We start from the raw sequence: 16,375 nt of genomic DNA, 5'->3' as shown, positions 1-16,375 counted from the left end.
CAAACAACTACAGTATTCCACAATCTCCGAATGCTATATAGAGTCTGGAACTGCACCCGGAATCAGAGTCATCTGCTTGTCATTTCCATTCACAAAAATATATTTTAAAATATCTTTAGAGCTTATTTCTAATTATATTAGGATAAAGCTGCCTGAAGTAAAGACAAAATGGAAGTGGAAAGAAGGCAACAGTGTGGCCACACGAGACTAGGAATAGTGTGACTTTCTATGACGCCCATGTCTATAAATCATGTAATTACAAGCATTCATAGTATTCTTAATGATTTATAACAATAATAATATATTATAAAGCACTTTATAATGGCTTATATTACGGTCAAGTATCATACTTCATAACTGCTGGTCATTCACAGACTTTGTTTTTGCAAAGGGTAGGTAGTAATGGGTGGGTAATAATGACATTCCTGGAGGAGTAAACGCTATGTGGTGTTCAGACTCCATCTTAGCCCGTAGCACTGACGATCTCACAAGCGTATGCAAAGGGTCAACTTATGTAATTTAGATAGATTTTATGTAGACATATAGCACTCTATAGTGAATACGCTAGTTTCATGATATTCCACTGTTAGACGGATGTTGGGTTCTTAGCTTACTTATTATTCTTGATTACTATTTTTTATGTATTTGATGTATTACCATGTGTTGGTCTTGCTTACTGTAAATCGCTCTGGAATGAGCGTCTGCAAAATGCCTAAATTGTAAATTGTACTGTAATTGTAAATTGGTGTTCTTGCATGCAATGCTATTGCTATTCTTCACTTTACATAAAGCACCCGCAGTGATTATAATTATAATAGTCATTATAAAATTAAGTGTGTTTATCCCATTTTGACCTGAGATCAGATTCTAAAAATGTCTTCTACATCCTGACAGTTTTCTGAAATAGCTATGTTTCTATGTCAGTCGTTCTTCGATTTGTCAAAAATAGCAGACCTACAAGTTCATAGCGCGGCACTCGGTGCCGCGCTATGAGCTTGTAGATCTGCTATTTTTCAATAGCTAAAGCATAACATAATGCTAACACCAAAAGTGGTTCCCGCCCAAAATGGGTTAATAGTAAAGTCTTAGCAGAATGGTGTTTGACATCTAAGGCCAGAGATCAATACAGAAAGGCTACACACATTCATGAATGTTGTGGTGACATTAAGGCCGGGTGCCCTCTAGAGACATTCTAACTGGAGCGTAGCTCATAAATCACTGCCTGTCACGGACAGTCCTCGCCACCGTAAAACAGAGCAGTGTTGACAGCGCTGGGCAGTGATGGAGTACGTTTTCTCAAGTACAGTACTGTACTTACTGTAGTACTGTACTTACTTACTGTACTTAGTTAAGTACATTCTTCTGAGTATCTGTACTCTCTACTTGAGTATTTCTATTATATATTCTTTGGATACTTAATGACTTTCACTCCTCTACATTTCAACGACAAATATGTGACCATTGACTTCACTACATTTCTAGGAAGGCGGAAAAAGTACATTACAAATTACTTAATTACTTACGAATAGTGAAAATAGCAACATTTTTATGACCTATATCTGAATTCCGCCTCATCCATACAGCCTTGCAATGTTGCTGTGATATCGCCCCCTGGCCTTGCAGTATGAGGCATGAAACTTTACAACAATAACTTTCAGATGATCGGCCCATTGCTTTGAGCTCAAACCATGTTGCAAACACATGATTTACAGCTCCAATAATTATTAAAGGGCACTGAATCGTATGCCGTGACACTAGTATTTATGATGTCTAGCCCATTTTGACCTGAGATCAGATTCTAAAAATGTCTTCTACATCCTGACAGTTTTCTGAAAAAGCTATGTTTCTATGTCAGTCGTTCTTCGATTTTTCAAAAATAGCAGACCTACAAGCTCGTAGCGCGCCACTCGGTGGCGCGCTATGAGCTTGTAGATCTGCTATTTTTCAATAGCTAAAGCATAACATAATACTAACGCCAAAAGGCGTTCCCGCCCAAAATGGGCTAGAGATGGTCAGTGAGCATGCCTCTAAATGAGATTAAAAAGCCCGGACGTAAACTACTGATCATAACGTTTTAATATGATCGCCTTTAGTTGAGTTGGGCCCAGTGATGCTGATAGGTAGGTCATTTCACGATTAACATACTGCTTGGGCACTTAATTTTGTTTATTAATTTCCGGCAACTTTAGCAGATTAAAATTGGAATGGCTGACACTCCACCAAGCATCACTAATGGCAGTGGTGGAAAGTACAGTAACTAGGTACATTTACTTAAAGATGGAGTGCCGTGTTTTTTTTCCACCCTTTCAACCACATCTCCCCTGCAAGTTACTTATATGAAAACAAGCCCAAGTCGCTTGTAATAGCCAGACTAACAGATACTTCTAATTCTTGACTTTACAGCCTTGTATAAGTATTATTAGGACCTACATATTGACTACAACATCCAACAAGAATGCACACTGTGACACTACACTCTGTATCAAAGCCTGACCACTGTGATTATAAAAGAAACAACCTGAACTGAGAACAGCAAGAGCAACTGGACAGCAGTGGTTTCCTTGATTAATCCTGAGGACCCGACGTGAACATCTACTTGCTTCCAATCTAACGAAAAACAATCTAATGGACGTCTGCTGAACTGGTAATGTGTGAAAGGACTGTTTGAAAATCTGTCACACAGTTAGGCACAGAGCAGCAAACTGCTTTGTTCAGTTCACACGTGTGTATGTGGCAGGCAGCTCCGCCCACAGAGGTTGTCGTATTTAAAAAAATATATAGAGGGGGAGGTGTGTGCGTGCAATAGTAATACGTCACACTATCAGTGTTTATGTCATTGGCCCGTTTGACTGTCAAGGGTTCAGCCTCCAGGAAGAAACCCTAAATACAAAGTTATTACACCATTGCACATAAAAACGACTCCAGGGTGTCTAATGAAGTACTGTCACCTCATAAACACATGAAAAACTGGAAAACTACACAAATTGTGGCACTTAAGTCCAGCACTACTTAAGTGCTGGACTTAAGTGCAATGAATATTTCCAATTTCCAGTACTTTTTCTTCTACTCCACCACATCTCGGATCCAAATATTGTACTTTTACTCCACTACATATATTTGAAAAGTATAGTTACTATAATTACTTTGTATATTTTGAGTATTATTACAAAACATACACTTCAGCCCTGTATACATTTTGGGCATTTGAAAATAGCAGATCTACAAGCTCATAATGTAGACTCAAATATCCTAATGCAATTTTGATGATTTTCAACACCATTCTACGACACACATGTGTGTGTGTGTGTGTGTGTGTGTGTGTGTGTGTGTGTGTGTGTGTGTGTGTGTGTGTGTGTGTGTGTGTGTGTGTGTGTGTGTGTGTGTATGAATCACTGATCAACTTCACTCCATCACAACCATTATAACTCTGGCGACATATCTGTTTGTTTATAATAATGCCGCACGCGGCACGCTTGCACCTTTGTTGGAAAAGCATAAAGAAAGATGAATAAGAAACATGACATCACTGTAAGAGCTACTGTAGTGTCACCAAACTGTGGATATAATAATGAGAACCTGGGACTGCTACTGTACTGGACGTCATGACGACACATCTCCAATCTAAGTTGCTGAACAAACTACAGTAATAAACTCACCAATAGTAAGTAAAGTATTTACCCACTGTAGTTGTCCCCATTGAGTGTATGACACATGCTTTTTCCTAAGACAATCTTCCTTGAATGCTGCCACCGCACCAACATTGAGTGACGGTGATGGCAAAACACACGTCTAGTAGATATGAAAACAATCAACCGGGAATGGATTAGTACTTAAGTTGGAGAACTACCAACAACAGAGCTCACAGCTGCATGTCTTATGTAAAAAAGCAACTTAAAAAAATAAATAAAATAAAATTAATATTAGCAAATAATCTAAATTTGATTTACAGTGTCGAATAGCGTTTTGATATTCAAATATTAGAATATTCTGATAATGTACTAGTTAGTATGTCACAGCCACAGGGCTTTCCCTGTTGATGCTGAGTGGCACGCAACGAGCCATTAGGAGAGATTTGTATTGTATAGTCTTTGATGACTGACGTCCCAGGGCAGACACAACCACACAATGCCACTGAGCCGGTAAAAACAAGGCACAGCACTTCTCTCTACCTGCAATGAGACAGGTGACTCAAGCGTGACTAGAGGATCACAGCTACGTTGCACCAGTGCATATGTCCCTTTTATGGGCATACATGGAAATGATGGATATGATTTTAGAATTCATAATGGTTAGGTGCAATGCACGGTGGTTTGGTTTGGCATAAGCTAAGAGTCACTGTTAGCAGAGGCAACGTCAAACAGTGGAAAAATACACCTTTTTGTTGGAATGAACAATTTCTAAATTAAACCATGCTGGAATTGATACCATCTGAGACACCGCCTGCCCTAACACTGCCATGAAGACCCCTATGAAACTATAATTTCACCCAAGCTGTAATCAAGACAACTAAGACAGGGTCATAGTTTTAATGGTGTTCTCTTCCTGTGACATTATCGGATTCAATCAGTTAGTGAGATGAAAACATTACTGGACTACCACTCAAACTATACTCCCATTTCCGGTGACCAGATATCACTCAAGTCGCAAACTACCTCTTGTTAGCTGCTAGTAAACTGTGTTTATGATGCGATGTGTATCAGTGAAACAAGCTCCATGCCGCGGTGCCGCTACTCCACAAAGGCAAATCAACTCGTTGCTGTCGGGCAGAAACCTCTTACCTCCATATTTTAACTTGCATTTGTTCGTAAATAACTTTGCCCTACTTGATCATACTACAACGTCACACAAAAGCTGTGCAAAGCGTGCATTTTGAGCTTGCCGATTTGCTACTAATGCTCTTTTTGAATTTGAATGCTGAAAACAGTTTTGGACATATCTGGTTTCCACACGACATAGATGAAATGGTTGTGTTCTGCAAGGGGCCACTCGGTAGCTTCTATACCGTCATCAGCCCACTTGATAAGACAAAGAATAAATGCATAAATACACAAGCACACACACCTATACACATCTATATCTATCTCCACTTCTTTGGATTTCAAGTCACGCTCCACAGGCAGTAAAAATGATCAAGTGTCTTCTCGCCGTGAGTACCTGGTAAGTCCACACAACATGGCGAGACACGGAGATAAAAGGGAGGCTAAATCACCGGGCTGTGTGCATATTGTCAACGGCAGGCTTCACCGGCCAGCGGCATCGGAGGGCGGGAGGGAGCTAGGCCGGCAATGTCGACGTCAACAGGGGCCCTGCTTCTGTATACAAATGCATTCACATGTGTATTCAAACATTTGCATGAAACGATTTTCTTCATTTTGGATAGCATAGTAGAGAGAGTTGGGGTGTGACACGCAGTGAAGGCTGTTGGGCTGAGGAATCCAACCCACAACTCACTGTCAGGTTGCATTAGAGCCGTGTGTGGTAGGCTATGCATGTGCCTATAAACCACTAAGCCATTGGCACCCCAACATTTGCATAAAAGATTTAACCACGTCCAACCTGGTGTTTTTGCCATGACATTATAGGCAAATGTTTTTGCTTTGTTTTTTACATTTCAAAAATTTTCAAACACTTTCTAAAACATCATAGAATTTCAGATCTTCAAGGTCAATAAGTGTATTTTTGCCATACGACCAAGAAGCTATATAAGCCTTAAGTGCTTCAACATTTAATTGAGGCTTAGTTTGATAATGCTGTGAGCTGATGAAGAACGGACGCTGCATTTTTCTAAACCCTGGCATACTTTTCCCTGCTAGAACGGATTTGTGTGTGGGTGTGTGTCTATCTGTATATATATATAGAAAATACCCACCCACCCATCCATCCATCCACCCATCCATCCATCCATCCATCCATCCATCCATCCATCATCCACCCATCCATCCATCCATCCATCCACCCACCCACCCACCCATCCATCCATCCATCCATCCACCCATCCATCCACCCATCCATCCATCCATCCACCCACCCATCCATCCATCCACCGGTATGTATTTATTTGTTTATTTATTTGGTGAGTGACGAGATTTGGTGTAGACAAAAAAAAAGGTGGTCAAATACAGTTGTGACTCAGGTCCAGTTCTCTGAGACTACAGGGGATTAAGTGCTTAAGCTTTAGTAGTTAGATAGGAGAGTGCAGAGGGACAGGATACCTACAGTAGTAGTGCAGAGAGAGGAGAGACATGCGAGGGCTGATGGTGGGTGGATCTATTTTAAATAATGCCCTTCTACTTTTTAACTTGAATCCTGGAAGTAACAGTTTTGGACATACTGTATGAGGTTTCCACCTGACAGAGACGATAAAATGTGGTCAGTGGTGGAAAGTAAAGAATATTTACTCAAGGGGGGGAGAGAGAGAGAGAGAGTATACAGTTTAATACCACGCTCCGATGCGTGGTATTAAACTGTATACTCTCTCTCTCTCTCTCTCTCTGGCTCTCTCTCCCACAAACACGCTGTTAAGTTACCGCGACTAAGACTACATTTCCTGTCAATAATAAGCAGTGTAAAATGTAGTTCATTGGGAGGTAAAGGGTGACGCTTTATTGTGAAGGCCCCTTCACGGCGCAGGCAGGAAATAGAGTGTTTAAACTGGGCTGCTTGGCTGCACGTTAGAGTAGACTGATTTGCTCCGGTCCGGTGGCTGTATATACAGTTGTTAGCCCTGCTCTGCAATAGCCTGATAAAGGTGAGTTTTGATTCTTTGAACAGTCAAAACAAGACCTAAAATTACCACAGGCACTTTCAAAAGAGGGCAAGATAGGCCTATAGTAAAGGTGGAATACAAACACAACAGCTCCATCCACATGCACTTATACTTGGTGGAGGTGACATGCCCACGTGAACTTTACCACTTGAATTGAAACATTAAGAGACTATTTAATCAACTTTCCCGAATCCCGAAGCTGCCCCATTCATCACAGCCATGTACAGACGGCAGGCACAACTATATGTGAGTAGCAGCCCTACACCCTCCAGTATTTGATTAGCTCCGTAAGGAATGAATGGTTATGGACATTTCGACATGTAACATGATTTTCAATATGCAACCTGTGAGGCTACATTATGTATTCATTGCCTCAGGTATGCTGCAACTGAGCCACGTTGAGGGGTTTAGTCCGAAGTGGTTTACGGTCCAGTTCGGCGGGGGGTGGGGGGGGATGGGGCCCGGGCCGTCAATCTCGCCTCAGGGCCCGTGGAACCGCCACTGACTGTACTGTCACACCCAAAATCATCATACAGTTAATATGTGTGTGTGTGTTAGGCTGCGCAACAGTTGTGAAAACCAACCAAACACTATTTTCGTGCTCGGACAGACCCAGCCAGCCAGCCAGCCACCCACCCACCCACGGACACACAAAGCTCCTTAATGAAGTGGTTGCACCACTTAAAAATCTGAATACTTCTTCCACCATCGCATGTGGTCAGTGTAATTGCTGGCGAGCGTCTCCTGCAAGCTCCCCAGTCAGAACGTCTTGTTTGTCACATAAACGCAGTCCCTCACAGCTGGAAGCTGCCACATGCAGCCGTCAGTCCCATGAAATTCCCTACATCCTCTGGCTTCATTTGATAAATCAGAGGCAATGTTTTGCTGCTCAGCAGAGTGTAATTGACTGCGAAAACGAAGGCAGGGTAGCTGCGAGTGCGTGTGCATCTGTGTGTGTGTGTGTACATCTGTGTGTGTGTGTGTGTGTGTGTGTGTGTGTACATCTGTGTGTGTGTGTGTGTGTGTGCATGTGCGTGCGTGCGTGCGTGCATGCGTGCGTGCGTGCGTGCGTGCGTGCGTGCGTGCGTGCGTGCGTGCGTGCATATGTGTGTGCGTACATGCGCGCATCCGTGCATCCGTGTGTGTGTGTTTTGTGAGAGACAGAAAGAGAAAAGAAAATGAGAAAAACAATGGGCAGAGAAAGCAGGAAAAAAAGTGGGGAGAGAGACAGAGATGAGCCCAATTATTCTTTTTCTGGTCATCATCTGCTAAAGTGCCTAACAGGCCCAGGCTGATTAACAGCTCTGCATTTACAATTGCGAGGGGATTAAGAGAGGGGGGAGGGAGGGTGGGTTGGTGGGTGGGGGTGGTTGCGTTAGGGTAGAATCATTTAAGACCTGTCATATACTATGACGGTCTTTCATGTACAATAATACCACTGTGAGCAAATGAGCAAGATAGCGATGAGAAGTTGTAGTCTCATTTTGTTCCCACCAACACTGTGAACACAATGCATCCTAAACACATCCAACAATGCAGAGTGATGCTGAACAGGCTGCAAATACCACCTTGCTTCTTCGACAACGTCTACGGTGGCCGGCGGCAATGTTTTATGCCAGTGGTTCCCACACTTCTTCATGTCAAGGACCCCCAAATTGACACAAATTACCCCGTGGCCCCCCATTTAAAAATATATGCCAGGGAGGGACCCCCATTTAAGAGAAGATTTTTACGGCTCTAGCAGTGATTCTCAACCCGTTTAATTTCAAGGACCCCCAGTTTGACATCCATTCGTCTACGGACCCCCATTAAATTGCATTTCTATCTCTTGGACCCCCAATTTATATTGTAAAATCAATGTTAATTTAACTCTGAGAGTGTACAAATGGAACCAAATTGACCCATTAGGGTCCATTTGTACACTCTCAGAGTTACAGACCCATAAGGGTCCATTTGGTTCCAAACGATCATTTAGCTGGGGACCCCCTGGAACTCCCTCAAGGACCCCTGGGGGTCCCCGGATCCCACTTTGGGAACCACTGTTTTATGCAGTCAAACGACGGTTGTTTAACTGCATAGAAAAGCATGCTTATGGATTCATGGTACAATGGTTAGGGTTAGGAAGAAGTGTTTTCATTCTATTCATTCACTAAACAGATCCAGAATGTAATTAGGGGTGAAGCCCAAATGGCGTAGACTAGGGATGCCACCGATTCATCGCGTCCCCAAAAAGTCTCCAAAAAATTAAAAAGAACCCAACATATAGGCTAATATTACTAAGGCTGCCCGATATATCGAACATGTACCTTCATCAGAGGGAGAATAAAAGTATAAATCAAGTTGAGCAAAGCTACTCTTCTCTGACCCACCAACCCCCCCCCCCCCCCCTCTCTCTCTCTCACACACACACACATGCACATACGCACATACGCACACACACGTGTGGGGGTGCAAACGCAGATCCGACACAACAAAGGTCCGACGAGCGGAAACAACGGTCGGACATGCTGTCGAGTGTGTGTGTGTGTGTGTGTGTGTGTATGTGTGTTAGGGTTTAATGCCGGGATCCCGGGATTTCGGTCCTCCCGGGCATAGGGCACGCAATTTCCCGCCCGGAAATTTCTTCGGGACCCGTCGTCCCGGAGTTTTTTTTTTCTTGTAGGGAAAATACACTAAAGGGGTTTAAAGGGCCGGATTTAGCCAGCCCCACTCAGGTGGGCAGACAGAATTGTAAGGGGGGCGACTCCGCCGGCGCGGGTGGGGTGTCAAACCCACATTTGGTGGGCAGGACGCACGTTTGGGTGGGCTATGCCCACCCCTGCCCCCCCCCCCCCCCTAGAACCGGCCCCAGACAGTGCGCGTTCTTTCCCCTTATCTATGAGTGATCAAATGTCCAATCTGAACCCTCCCATCATTTTCAAACATGTTTGATGATATTTATATGGAATTATGGATTACACTCGAGGGCTGCAATGGGAACTGGAGCCAGCGGGACCCAACGTAAATGTTGGCGGCGCGGGCGGTATTTAAATAGCCTACCTGCGGACGGGCAGGCACGGCCGGTCAAGATGAAATCAGTGGGACCCCGCGAATCCTGCATCCTCCCGCAATTAATCAGATAGGGCCTACAGAGTTTATATACACTTTAGCAAAATATGAATGTCTGACAGACATCTTCAGGCACGCTCCCAAAGCTGCTGCACCTGTCAATCATTAGCCTAATCAGTCACTGAGAATTGTGTGTTTTACGGACGGAGCGAGGAGTTTCCTTTCTCTGTGATGGACATTGTCACTTCTAAACCCCCTTTTGCTTTTGCCTGCATGTGTGCAGCAATAACGTGAAGCGGAACACAAACAAAGATGAGTAGGCTACAATTTGTTTTATAATAACCAGTGACCACCAGCACGCAGCGTCTCTCTCTCTCTCTCTCTCTCTAATAATCAGTGTGCTGTGCACTGGACGTGCTGGCTAATTTAACACCCAATCGGACTTTTCATAAAGTACAAAGCGGGATGATCACATTCTCTATAGCGGAGAAGGGGACCCACTGCATGCTCAAAGGGTGAAAGACCATAGCTAAGGTATCTATGTGAAAGACGTGAGGTCGTTTATTTTTCCCCCCGTGCTTAGTCACATTAGTGCAAACTCCTGTGTCCCTTTTTCTGAATAGCGTAGTAGGCCTATAACGTTATTAATATTTTAATTTAACACTTGTATTGTAGGCTATATGTTCATATTTCGTTCAAATAAAACGTTTTAAACCAAAAAATATCACTATTCTATTGAACATATGAAGTATCTATACATATAAATGCATTTTGGTGGGCACTTTTTTCCTTTTTTTTCTGACGGGAATTCCCGCGGGAGCCCGGGAAAAGGTCCGCAAATCCCCGGGAATTAAAATGAGCCAAATCCGGGAAAATATTAAACCCTAATGTGTGTGTGTGTGTGTGTGTGTGTGTGTGTGTGTGTGTGTGTGTGTGTGTGTGTGTGTGTGTGTGTGTGTTTCTGTAGTTTCACAGAAATTCCCACAGAGATGGACAGTTTGTGCTATAGCCATTTTGGGGTCGTTATTTAAGGGGGAAAACTGCAAAGCAGCGAATGGTAAATAAATAGCCGACTGTCTGTCCATCTGTCTCTGTCCCTTCTGCCGAGAGGCTCCGTAGAGACTGATTTATCTGTGAGCTGGCAAGCCAACTTGTGTGTGTTGTGCCTCACTCCTTCTATGAATTCCTCCTCACAGTCTAGGCAGGATCTATGGCTGGCTTAAATTCACGCGGAAAAGGAAAGCCTGGTGCAAAACGATGGCTGGGGAGAACCATCAGGCAGGGCTGTGCTGCTGCCATATCAAATGATGAAAGCCAAATGTAATCCGAGTCAGGGGAGGAAAGATATCTGCCTTGTTTGAGTGTGGTCTTTAGAGTCTAACATAGTCAGCCTGGGGGGGTGGAATGAGTTAGAGTGATGACACATAGATGTCATTAAAGTGCAGTGAACCACCTGGGTCCACACTCCACACACACTCTCCGGAACATCATCCACATATTCCAGGATCCAAGGAGGAGGGGAGTAGGACAGATGGTGGTGGTGAACACACACATCAAGTGTAGACTGTAGAGCGAACTGACACGCACGCACGCACGCACGCATGTCGCACACTCACACTCACGCACGCACGCACGTCGCACACGCACACTCACACGCACACGCACACGCACACACGCGCACATGCACACAGGGAACAGGTCAGGGTCACCTCAAGAACCATGCTGCACTGAGACAAGCAGAGGTGCACCTACTGTGCTGTACTCGCACACACACTGACGTGCTCGCGTGCACACGCTCACACAATACACACTGTACTGTTTTGCTTTCAAGGACGCCCATAACGTGTGAGAGCGCACAAATGGAACAGAATGGACCCTTCCAAATCCATTATGTTCCATTTGGACACTCAAAAGTTACAGACACAACAAATGGAGGACAATGGTCCAAATGGACAATATTCAATGACCTGATCATGAACAATGAGGGCATGGGGGAATGAGGAACACCAGAATATGTCTAGGAATATGTGATGTAATGAGCAAGGTTTGATACGCATTGTCGACTTTATTGTATTTTTATTTTTTGTTTTTCATGTTTGTTTGTGCTGTGTTTGTCCTTTACTATTGTGTGTTTGTTCAAAAAATAAAAAAAAATCTAAGTGATAAAAAAAAAAGTTACAGACACGTAAAGGTCCATTTGGAACCTCCCCAAGCAACCCAGATCAAGGGTCCCTGGACCCCACTTTGAGAACCACTGTATTAGGGTTTCACTGGGCTTTCGTTTTGTTTAGCCCTGATGTGTTGCTTTCTGTGTTGTCCATTAGCTGAAGGTGTTGCGCGCTCACGTCCATGTAGGCATGTTATTGGAATCCACTGAGAATGAGATCATCCTGCCGTCTTTGTGCCATACACTTTGTACAATGGTTAGGGTTAAGAAGAAGTGTTTTCATTCTATTCATTCACTAAACAGATCGAGAATGTAATTAGGGGTGAAGCCCAAAGGGCGTAGACTAGGGATGCCACCGATTCATTGATTTTTTGATTAATCGCGCAAGTCTCCAAAAAATGAAAAATAACCCAAAATATAGGCTAATATTACTGTACAGTAAGGCTGCCCGATATATCGAACATGTACCTTCATCAGAGGGAGAATAAAAGTATAAATCAAGTTGAGCAAAGCTACTCTTCTCTGACCCCCCCCCCCCCCCCTCTACAAAGGTCTGACATGCGGAAACAACGGTGTGTGTGTGTGTGTGTGTGTGTGTGTGTGTGTGTGTGTGTGTGTGTGTGTGTGTGTGTGTGTGTGTGTGTGTGTGTGTGTGTGTGTGTGTGTGTGTGTGTGTGTGTGTGTGATTTTGTAGTTTCCCAGAAATTCCCACAGAGATGGACACTTTGTTCTATAGCAATTTTGGGGTCGTTCGCAAGGGAGAAAACTGCAAAGCAGCGAATGGTAAATAAATAGCCGACTGTCCATCTGTCTCTGTCACTGGGGTTTCGTTTTGTTTAGCCCTGATGTGTTGCTTTCTGTGTTGTCCTTAGCATTAGCTGAAGGTGTTGCGCGCTCACGTCCATGTAGGCATGTTATTGGAATCCACTGAGAATGAGATCATCCTGCCGACTTTGTGCCATTCATCGATTTGCTTGTGGCAGCCAGCCACCCTAACCCAACACTGACGATGATGCACAAACACTATCAGCATGTGGTTGCACATACCGTAGATCTAATTATTTAATTGTCTCCGGGTGTCTCAACCAAAACCACCACATCCATCAACTCAATGTGTAATGTTATTTTTGTGCTAACCTTTTTTCCTGTTGAAAGCCCGGTTCATAGTGGAAAATGCGCTGTATGTCGATCCCTCCGGTGTTTATGCCAATATTCCACCTGGAACAAAGATAGAGAGAGAGAAGCGGTGGTAGAGATTAATAATCACTTTCATCTTGGGGTCCCTATTTTTGGCAGGTCTTAAAAGGCGAACATTAAAAAAAGTAACTAAACACAATTGTCGCACCATTCACTAGTATGAAATAGGGTTACATTTGTTCAAAATGACCTCAACCCGCCTCCAAATGAAAATATATAAATAATAAATACAATAAAATATATAGATTGATATACTACATGCTACAATGAGACAGCATGAAACCCCCCCTCTTTTCCCAAAGTGAGCTAATGTTTACAAGTCGTCTGGCTGTCCAACTCTGTGCCAGTAACAACCTGGGTTCATCTGTGTTACACTTGTTTACCTCTGGGCCACAGGCCCATTCACCATCTGTGGAGTCTGGTACATTTGATGCCTTGAAATTGTGCAGAATGGCGTGCTTACTAAGTAAATATTACTCTAAGTGCTTGTTTATTTTTGGGGAAATGGAGCATATCAAAGAGCTGAGCTCAAAGGTAAGCCCCAGGCGATTGCATATCAAAGGGAAGTTGTGGTTTCAAAGGGACGAAATCCCCCGTTATACTCTGGTACGACTGGTGGCGGTGCATTCTAATCTTACTCATAATAACTAGGCCAAACGGTTGTGTCCAATTCGACCACCTCCACACAACTCGTGGGCAAACCAAACTTGCAGTCCAACAAAGACACACGCTGCTACAGAGCAACAAGCAGGTTGGCAAACTAAATTAATTTGGAACTAAGACAGCAATATTCAGTACAAAGCTTATTGAAATGAGCCGGCTTCACAGAAGACAGACACTGAAATCCCTGGCAAGTGAAAGAAAGCTTTAAACACATCAACCCTAGCATTCCAATTCTGGTCAAGTCCTAATAGGCAAACAGCGAACATAGCAGATCTACAAGCTCACAATGCTGCTATTTGTCTGCTATTTTTTGTGAAGAATCAAGAACAAAGAAGAGTTTGTCAGTCACTCATACAGGTACAAGCAGCAAAAAGAATAGAAGTGAATAGATTTGGTGTAGATGGAAAAACGGATGGGCCAAGTATAGTTAATTAATATGCTATCCTTAACAATCATTGCATGGGTAGACATATTTCCTGGCTGTATGCAGTAGGTGATGTGAAGTTGTGGTCAAAAGTTAGTTTTAATCACATTAGGACACAGGACAGACAGCAGCTGGGTGAGGTGGGAGAGGAATGCGAGTTGTGGTCAAAAGTTACAGTAGTTGTTTAATAAGAGTTTAGAAGAGTTCCAGCTGTCCGTTCAACATCTCATTAGGACACTGGTAAGATAGCCGACACACCACACACTGTAGTTACTGTGTTAGCAGTGCCACATGGAAATGTTTGGCTGGCACTGTGCTAATACTGTCAAGCAAATGGTATGCACTCATTCCCTTTTTAATGGAAAAAATAAAGCTGAAATAGCCCAGGAAATGAATGAGGCAGCTTTGCATAAAGTGGATTTAAACAGACTAACATTCCACTGTGCTCCAAGCAAGCTCATCTTCGTAGTGAAATGCCAAGACAAAGTAATGAAGATCAAGTGTAGGTGGTTGCAGTACCTCCAAACCAAACCTGGTCTTGCTTTTTTGTTTCCTAATGAAAACTATGCAAGGCTTCCCTCACGGGAAGCCAGGCATGGAACTACTTTCCAATCACGTTTGCTTCTGCAAAGGCAAATTGAATGCAATTTCACCATTTCTGACATCTTCTATCAAGGGGCCTAGCTAGCCCTGCATTTTAGACATTCATAGAAATCAAATAGAAATATTTTCGAGCGCAGACAGTCCTGAATACCCCGGGGACCTCAGTGGGTTCCAGGTCACCATTTAAATGAGCTAATATAGCATTGAAATAAATTTTAGCCACGGCACAAAATGGGTTTCCGCAGCCAAATGCATATTAATTTGGGAGTCATTGCAGCTTTACAGCTTTCTGTAATACATGTTTCTAGTTTGAGACAGACTTGTACATGAAGTCACGAGATCCCGCACATCACGCATAGCTGATTAGAGTCAGTGGTCCAGTCAAAGAGCTTTGCTCCCTTAAAGGGAACATACTCTGTGATGTATGTAAACAAGAAAACATCTATAGTCTAGGAGGGAGTGGGGGGCTGGAGCCGCTGGACTAATAAAATGAGTTTTACTGGTAAAAAAAAAAGCAAGATTTGCACTCTTTGCATGGTCTTATGATGGAGGCATCTATAGACAGTGGCTAATGTGGAGAGAGGGGGACAGACCTTTGTTAATCCCATGGAGGAAATTCAGATTCAGCTTCGCCCAGTATTTAAGGAGAATTCCGGACCAACCATTTTCTTACCTTAATCTGATGTACAGGTGAAAATTGACTTAACCCCCCCCCCCCCCCCCCCCCCCCCCCCGAGCCCACCACAGCTCTGACCGTGCGTGCATGCTCTGAGGTGCAGTGCACTCAGGATGGAGTTATGTAATTTCTCACCTCGACCACTCGTTCTTGCCTTGGATATAATAACATCAAGGTAAGAAAGTAAATGGTTAGTCCGGAATTCTCCTTTAAGACACCAAGGGGAGTTCGATTTTAATTCCCATTGAAAGGAGATGTCATATACACTGCCACCGTTTTACCCTTTTCTCCCCAGGTCAGTAAATACATATAGTTGTTGTATCAATGTGTTAATGTTTTTTGCCCTGTTGATTAATTGAAAACAGACGACCACAATGGAAACAATTCCCCAGGGCCTTTTTTATGTTATCCTTTCAGCCTGATATACAGTATTTTACTGTACTTGGTCAGCAGATTCCGGGTCAAGCCATTTTAAATGTCTGTAGATTCATCATTGGAGATGCTTTTTGAACATTCGCACAATGCAAAACATGAGAGATGTTGTGAGTGTTCACAGACAGAAGGATAAATAACACGTCTGACATGGTGAAAAGGCCTATGATTTCACGATTCTCTGAAGGAGGGCGCGGCACCCAGTAGGTTTGAGACTTGAGTTAAGAAATGGGAGTCAAGTGTGCTGTTTGACAGCTATGTTGTGGAAATGCTGTACCTTGTATGGCGTCTGGTTAACAACACAAACACCAATTATGTAAGAACCCCCAGGTAAATGACCTCATACACAAAACACACTTCCACACAGCAAATGGTAAATAAATGGTAACACCTTTATCC

The 16,375-nt window shown here is 43.4% G+C and overlaps 1 protein-coding gene across 4 annotated transcripts in view; it reads right to left on the bottom strand.

Moving 5' to 3' along the window:
• Positions 1-16,375, bottom strand: part of gulp1a (GULP PTB domain containing engulfment adaptor 1a) — a 150,788-nt gene that overhangs the window by 40,007 nt on the left and 94,406 nt on the right. For all 4 annotated transcript variants that reach the window (XM_079518587.1, XM_079518589.1, XM_079518586.1 and 1 more), the window contains exon 3: positions 13,119-13,199. In XM_079518587.1, coding sequence (XP_079374713.1) covers positions 13,119-13,146 — 28 coding nt within the window. In that variant the 5' untranslated portion in view covers positions 13,147-13,199. The remainder of the gene's footprint in view (positions 1-13,118; positions 13,200-16,375) is intronic.

This window comes from Electrona antarctica, assembly GCF_951216825.1.
Source record: "Electrona antarctica genome assembly, chromosome: 13".
Classification (NCBI taxonomy): domain Eukaryota; kingdom Metazoa; phylum Chordata; class Actinopteri; order Myctophiformes; family Myctophidae; genus Electrona; species Electrona antarctica.
Note: the sequence above shows the minus strand (reverse complement) of the source record. Positions and strands in the feature narration are given on the sequence as shown.